This window comes from Hesperophylax consimilis, chromosome 28 (genome assembly GCF_061612785.1).
Source record: "Hesperophylax consimilis isolate HC1 chromosome 28, BYU_Hcon_1.0, whole genome shotgun sequence".
Lineage (NCBI taxonomy): Eukaryota > Metazoa > Arthropoda > Insecta > Trichoptera > Limnephilidae > Hesperophylax > Hesperophylax consimilis.
Genome location: NC_142863.1, coordinates 24,921,603 through 24,929,714, shown reverse-complemented (window position 1 = coordinate 24,929,714; position 8,112 = coordinate 24,921,603). Strand labels below are relative to the sequence as shown.

The 8,112-nt window shown below is 34.8% G+C and overlaps 1 protein-coding gene across 1 annotated transcript; it reads left to right on the top strand.

Moving 5' to 3' along the window:
* The first annotated feature begins 6,900 nt into the window (after nucleotides 1-6,900).
* On the top strand, nucleotides 6,901-7,856 carry slbo (CCAAT enhancer binding protein alpha slow border cells). The gene has a single exon (XM_089648683.1). It carries the CDS (start codon nucleotides 6,901-6,903, stop codon nucleotides 7,834-7,836), a length of 936 nt encoding a protein of 311 aa, XP_089504809.1. The 3' UTR covers nucleotides 7,837-7,856.
* The last annotated feature ends 256 nt before the right edge of the window (nucleotides 7,857-8,112 follow it).

The window sequence follows — 8,112 nt, the reverse complement described above, 5'->3', positions numbered from 1 at the left end:
TATTGCCGTTTATTATCTTTTAAAATACGTCGAAGCATAGACCCGATTTCAAAAATGAAAATTCATTTAGTTGTCGACAAAAGGGAACAAAGTTTACAAAAAGCAAAATTTTCAGCTCTCTGCGTGATTTTGATTCACCGGTTAACTGTTTGTACCACTAACGTACGAGTATAAGCAAGCAAGCCAACCATTGGCTTACTAATGATTATTTATAAAAATGTTAATCTACGTGTAATATTAATTTGTTCTTATTACCCTAATTTTTTTTCGTTTAGTTAATTTTGGGCAGAGTGAATAAAAATAATTAGAAAAATAATGCTTAAAAACATTTTCATGATAAACTAAATTATGCATCTAGACGCTGGGCAATTCTGTGTGGTTACGGATAACGTAGAATGTAGTTGTATCCCTTTCCCACAGGCGCGTGACGCGGCAGAGTGTTGGCTGGTTGGGTGCGTGTGAGTGAGACCCTATGAACTAAATCTGTTACTATCACCAGAAATACATAGGCGGAGAGTGGAAAATATTTGTACAATAGTTATAATATTTTTTTATAATTATCATTTTCTCTTTTTGGCTAAACTTTATTAAAATTATGGCTACAGGCTATATCGGCCGCTGGAAAACAGTAAACGAAAAATTAATGTTTGGGAAAATAATGATTTATTTATAGGTATTTATAAATATCCGCTCTATTTATTCCACGGCGAAACTGAAAAGCTGCCAAAAATTAGTTGCAAGATGACTTTGTTAATTCTGAATTTGAAATATGATATCGACAAATATGACGTTTCATTAATAGGTCCCAATGGTCGTGTCCCGGTAAGACGAGATATCCTGGGGTCGATTCCTAGTTGTAACCGTTGTCTTTTTATTTTCTGTGTCTTTTTCTGTTTCGGTTACGTTTAGATTTATAAGTATTATCTTCTTCTTCAATGTTATTTATTTATGAATTACATTACACTATTATTTAATAATAACACAGTATGTAAAAAGCATATACCTACGATAATTCCCGTCATTATGGTAATTCTCTTGAAAATTTCTTGTTTTCGCGTAACACTGACCAATTTTGCTTAAAAAATCGCACTACTGCGATGGCGAAATTTTAAGGTCTCTAGTTATTAGTTATTAATGAAACAAACCTAGTAGATAGTTTTAATAAAAAAAATTACAACATAAATTGTTATGTTATGTTATGTTATGCTATGTTATGTTATGTATGTTATGTTATGTTATGTTATGTTATGTTATGTTATGTTATGTTATGTTATGTTATGTTATGTTATGTTATGTTATGTTATGTTATGTTATGTTATGTTATGTTATGTTATGTTATGTTATGTTATGTTATGTTATGTTATGTTATGTTATGTTATGTTATGTTATGTTATGTTATGTTATGTTATGTTATGTTATGTTATGTTATGTTATGTTATGTTATGTTATGTTATGTTATGTTATGTTATGTTATGTTATGTTATGTTATGTTATGTTATGTTATGTTATGTTATGTTATGTTATGTTATGTTATGTTATGTTATGTTATGTTATGTTATGTTATGTTATGTTATGTTATGTTATGTTATGTTATGTTATGTTATGTTATGTTATGTTATGTTATGTTATGTTATGTTATGTTATGTTATGTTATGTTATGTTATGTTATGTTATGTTATGTTATGTTATGTTATGTTATGTTATGTTATGTTATGTTATGTTATGTTATGTTTTGTTATGTTATGTTATGTTATTTTTTTTTTATTTTTTTATTTTTTTTTTAAAGAAAGACAAACATTCCCGGGTTACGAATAACCCAACAATGTTTGAAAATCTCCTACTACCACCACAGAAAGCCGAAAATGTTGCTTGTGTTGTGATGGAGGACTTAGCCAGCCGAGGAATCGAACACGCGACGCTCGGGTGAGACCCAAGCGCTATGCCCAATCAACCACTGACCGGTCATTATTATTCATTGTTATTATGGTCATTGTTATGTTATGTTATGTTATTTTATGTTATGTTATGTTATGTTCTTTTATGTTACGTTATGTTATGTTTACGATGTGTAATCAATTATATTCTGTACTTTGTTGTATTTGTTAATAAGAAAAAATGTTAATTGCGTATGGCCAAGATCACGCCTACTGGGTGAAAGCCAAAATAAAGAATAAAAAAATATATAATAAAATAAATATATATATATACTTATTATATCCTCCTGTATTATAGCTTCACATTCATCAGGGCTAGAATAAATTGTAAGTAGAAAAACTTACGATATTGCATAAATCGTGTGTTCCATCAAAACCTTGCTCAGAAACCATAACATTACTGATATATGTTTTTGTGTCAGTGTTAATCTGTCAGGTACTTTTCGCGCGATTTTCTGGTATTTTTGACAGAAGAAAATAGTATTATATAATATAAATATTTATTTATCTATGGTTTTGATAAATTTAAATAGACATATAATATAACGCAGCTAACTTCACATGGAAAACCCCGGGTAAAATCATCGCTTTTAAATTTAAAAAAAAAACTGCGTCACTCCATTTCTTGCTGCAAAATATTAAAAAGTCAACATGATACAATTGATGTCGAAAAAATTCCAAAAGACCAACAAAAGTGAATTACGCTGAAAAATGAGGCATATTTTCTAGGTCCAGAATTATAGACATCCGATATTATTATTGAAGCAATGTCAGCCACAAAAACATGTCAATGACTATAAAAAACTTTTAATACTCTCTTTTACTTCTTTTAATTCCGTCTAACACAATATCGTTATATTATTAAATAATATGTCACTCTACGTATATGTGTTCGCGCCTTCTACTCACACACACGTCATAATAAAATCATTCGCATCTCGCTGAGATTCAACGTGAAAACAAAAACACAAATTTTCATCTATCAAATGAAAGGAAATACAACAAAATGTCCTCCGATTTACTGTTATTTCAAATTATGTTTCCAAGATTGTTTATCCCTTTCACCGAAGTGTACACAAACTTATATACATTTTTACTAGGTGAAGAATAGTGTAATGCATCCCGAGAACAAAATTAAAGTAATGAAAACTAAAAGTAGACTGCCTAATAAAAAAGTCAAATCATTTATACTAGCTCTTATTTCAAATGCATTATAATGAGAGCACCTTTTTACAAAGCCACATAAAACTTTTCCTTCCGCTTTTCACGAAAATATCGCCCCGCTCTGTCTAGCCTAAATGCATAATGTGTTTTCATACGGCCACTTCAAAAGAGCAGTACCAGATGTATAAATAGTTTTAAATTTCAATAGGAATGGTATTGACCTTTTTGTTAGTTTGTGAACTTTCTATGCTTGTAGCTATGTTTGCTTACTAGTTTTATTGTTGTTCCGATGAAATAACTCTCTATGACACAATAGCAGACGCGCACACACATGTAAAGTTCACTAACACTAAGATGCAATGGACATCCGGATACGAAAAGTGAAGCTTGTGTGAAAATTTGGTGCAAACAAACTGTGGCGCGAGAAATGCATTTTCATTCTAGGAAAAGTTAGTAATTAAAAATATACAAAGATAAAAGACTTGGCTAATTTACAAAGATATAACAAAAGAAAACAAGAATAGTAAAAAAACTGTAATTTGGACGACAATAATTGATAATCTTGACTGAACAGAAAATCCCAATAGGTGTGATCTGTACCGATATAAAAAATATTATATATCGCCCATTTGGTGACCGCACAACTCATCAAAACGACAATTTAACACACTTTTAAAAAGTGTTAAAAAGTCATGAAAATGATGAAAAAACCTAGGTACGTTAAGGCGGTGCACTACGTCGTGTCATATTTTATATTGAGCCGCTATCAATAACAACCCTTGCGTAGATGGCGATAAGGTTTAAATTCCCGCTTAACACCATCCGCCTGTTTTGATTTATGCACGAAAAAAACATGTCCAAAAAGTGCCTCTTATTTTATTTTGTTCAGGCATAAATATTTAATTCTTTTCGATCATTTTATAAATAACTTAATTTTCCACACTGTACAATAAAATCATAACCGAAAATGGGTTCGTAAGAAGAAGATTTTGAATTTTAAAGCAATTTTCATATGCCTTATACATTATTTTTATCTAGGCTTATAAAAAGATTTATAGAAAAAATACTCGATAATTTCAAAGGCCAAGATGTATTCTACTTGCAGTATTTAATTAAAGCATCTGAAACATTTCTAGGAGACCAAATTTTCAAACCAAAAACACATGATTTTGCATTACTACGTATGGCATCGCCTTAAATAGGTTACGCGGAGGATAATTAATATTGCTGATTTAAAATCTGTTTAAAACTGGATTGCAGGCCGTGTCCTAATAAACTTTTAGTACATTCCTAATATATGTGAACACGTGTTCATGCACCTGCATTGGTTCTGATGTCCTGATTCGTGTTTTACTGAAAGTTCATTAGGGAACCAATCAATTCATTCGTTAAAGGCCTTAAATCCCATTTTATACCGGATTACGAATAATTTAAAGATATTCTTAATAAATTAGCAATATTTGATATCAGTAAGTTTTTTCCGTGCACGTAGGTTAGGTTAGGTGAGTTTTTCATTGCTTTTAATGACTTTATTTCACTTTTGGAAGGTGTGTTGAATTGTCATTGAGTTGAGTTATCATGGATCCCGCCCATTTACATGAATTTGGATTCAAAGGCCTCGAATGTGATAAAATCAAGGAAATCAAGATTATTTTCAAGCAAAGAAAGGGGTAATTGTCCTTACTCCGGACACATGACCACGCCCACAACACATTTCTTTCAATTTATATCTTCAGTACAAGTAACTACTGTATTACGTGAAAATAATTATCTTCCTTTTTAATGCCGCATTTTTGAGGAGATTAGATACCATTGATAAATTAGCTTCCTTAATCTGGTGTTTACATTACAATATAGCTTACATGGGAAAAAATTACAATGATATATTTATTTTTAAATGTCTTTTAAAATGTTGGTTCGACTGAAGATTGTACCTTCCTTCCCAGGATCTGAAGTAAACCGCGATAACAACTTTGCCAAATTCCGATCGGGCGGGACAGACATTTATTTCGTCCATTTGCGAACTTTCAGCTCAATGGGATATGGGGAAGAAATCAAATTTCCGCTTTCAAGATTTGCATTCATTCGTTGTCGAAAACAAAAGTGAAATTCTAATAAATGCATTAAAAATGGTCGTGCTTTCAAAAAATAACAAGACACAAGTGAAGTTGAAATAGACGGTATTGAAAAACATGCTTCAGATACTACTCGCCATCTCTCAAAATACTATGTTATATGTATATTTTTGCTTGTTTAAATGTTATTTGAAAAATATTTCAGTCTTATGATAAACTAGTAGCATTTACTCGGCTTCGCACACCTATTTCGCGTAAAATACACATTGATGCGTCGGTTCTAGGTAGTAATCCATTTGGTAACAATTTTCCCTGTCAAATGTTCCCAGTCAAAATGTTCCCAGTCAAAATGTTCAAAGCCGAAATGTTCCCAGTCAATATTTTCCCACTTAAAATATTCTCTGTTAAAATATTCTCTGTTAAAATATTCTCTTTCAAAAAGTCCCCATTTAAAGTATACGACCTCTCTCTGGGTCTACTTACCACCACTCCTCCATGGATTTCTTGCAGGACTCACTAACGCAAAACATAGAGAACCAAAATTAGTATGTTTGATTGTTTCCACAGCATGTTTGGCTGCCTCCGATGTCGAGGGTAACCTTATTTTTGGTATCAATTTAAAAACGGAATCGCAGGCCGTTTCCTGATAAACTTTTAGTAAATTTGTGATAATATCGAAACACGTGTTCATGCAGCTGCGTTTGTCTTGATAATATATAGCCTAGTGACGAAATGCAAAAATGTAAGAATTTTTATGAATACGTGTTCCGACACCGTGCCAATACATTTGTATTTTACTAAAAGTTAGATTAAATTAAAAGTATTTTTTATGTATGCAATTTCAATTGTTTTGAAGAAGGCTTTTTAATAGATAATAAATTTATTTTTATATTTTTCTGAGAATAGTGGTACGCGCGCCACCGTTGGCCATTCACCGCGAAAATGAGTTTAAAATATACCCTTTTTCTTTCTTCTTGCTAAGCAGTTTTGTGTGCCGTTGCATCACGAAAAGCATTCAGTAACGCGCTGCAAGCCGGTGCGACCGCTCGTCTCTCCTGTGCGCCTGGTACCTGCCGTCACCACGTATTCTCTTACTATCACTGTAACAAACAAATAAATAGTCAAATAAACAACACTCGCGACATCAGACTTTCATCAATGAATCGCCGCGATAAAAACAAAAGTTTATCTTAATTATTAATAAAAAACATATTTATATTACTGTTGTGATTTGTAATGTTCTATTGTTGGTGCTGTTCTATATTCAAAATATGAATAATAATAAAATAAGTAGAATTTAATCGATCCGCCGCGATAAAGAATTTAAAAAATCAAATAATATCGTGTGACCGATTGCTTCTTGATTAATAATAATTTTACGGTATAAAACGTATGTATTTTATTGTTTTCGATAACTTATCCACGGCGGTATATATTTCTGGTAATAAAAAGAGCCGTGGATAGTGAGTGCGTTAGAACGTGTAATGGATTTGCAGATTTAGACACAGTGATATGTAAACGCAGTCAAAATAACACTGCTCCAAGAACTACTTTGTTCGCCCTAAATCTGTCTTCTTCTGTGTGACACTGGTTCTGTGAATATACTCTGGTGGACTTTGATAACCGTTACTCCTGCTTACGTGATGACCGTTGCGTTTCGCTAGGAAAGTGTCGTCTGTGTTCCATTTACCATTTCGGCTCAAGTGCTTCTACCAACTATCCAGAAGATGGAGTCCCCGCAGATGTACGATAGCGGTGGTCAGGTTAACGGAGGTGGAGGAGGCAATCCCAACGATATGAAAAAATTACCTGGAAATAATAATAACAATCAAGCTAACGCTGTTAATCACAATGCCCCTCTCGCTCTACGTCCCAGACACCTCCCGCAATACCAACACCCCGAACTGGACGAGCTCACTGGACAAGAAATCAGTCTCGATCTGCAGCACCTGATCGAGGATCAGTTCAGAGATCAAGAGGGGCTCGCCCTGCTGCAGGAGATCCTTCCAGGAGGAAGAGCCAACCCTCAGAATGGCGTGTTTCCCAGAACAACTCTCGCGTACATGCCCCAGGGTGTTCACCAAGGGGCGTATCCCCCCGACCCTCCCTCTGATTCAGCGTCAGTCAAAGAGGAGCCCCAAGAACCACACGACTACAGAAGACAATGCCAACAGATCGGTCCATTGCCACTCCCCCCAGCCCCTTTCGTCTCGAACCCCCCATTCCCCACAGGGGGAAGTTACGCGACAAACGGAGCGGGCGGAAGCTTCCTGCCCCCGGGAGCCCCCCAACATCTCGCGCTCAAACACAAATCTCTCCACGCCCACAATCACGGACACAACAATAACCACAACAGCAGAAGACACGCCGGAAAAGCCTTGGACAAAGGAACTGATGAATACAGAAGAAGAAGGGAACGAAACAACATCGCCGTGCGCAAGAGCAGGGAAAAGGCGAAGGTCCGCTCGCGCGAAGTCGAAGAGAAAGTCAAATGTCTGATCAGAGAAAAGGACTCGCTAGTCAAAAGACTCGAGGCAATGTCCGGAGAGCTTAGCTTGCACAAGCAGATGTACGTGCACCTCATGAACCTGAACCACCCAGAAATCAACGATCTGTGCCGCAGCATGCTGAACCTGGGCTCCGGACCGGATCACCCGATGTAGCAACGAATCCGGCACTAAGCAATGGGTATTCTAGTAATTTGATTTTAAATTCCTGAAACACGGTCTATCTTAGAAACATGCCTGATGTAAATTAGTGTCCGGTCGAAAGAGGCCGAATATCGGAGGAGATTCCTAAATGAAGACGCTTTTGATCAAGAGAGCAAACTGCAAGAAATGATCTTACGATGTCGAGAAACACAAAGATGTCCATTTCTTGCAGCAAAGATTTGAGATGGTGAATCGTCTTGTGTGAATTGGTTTATTTTTGGGATTTGT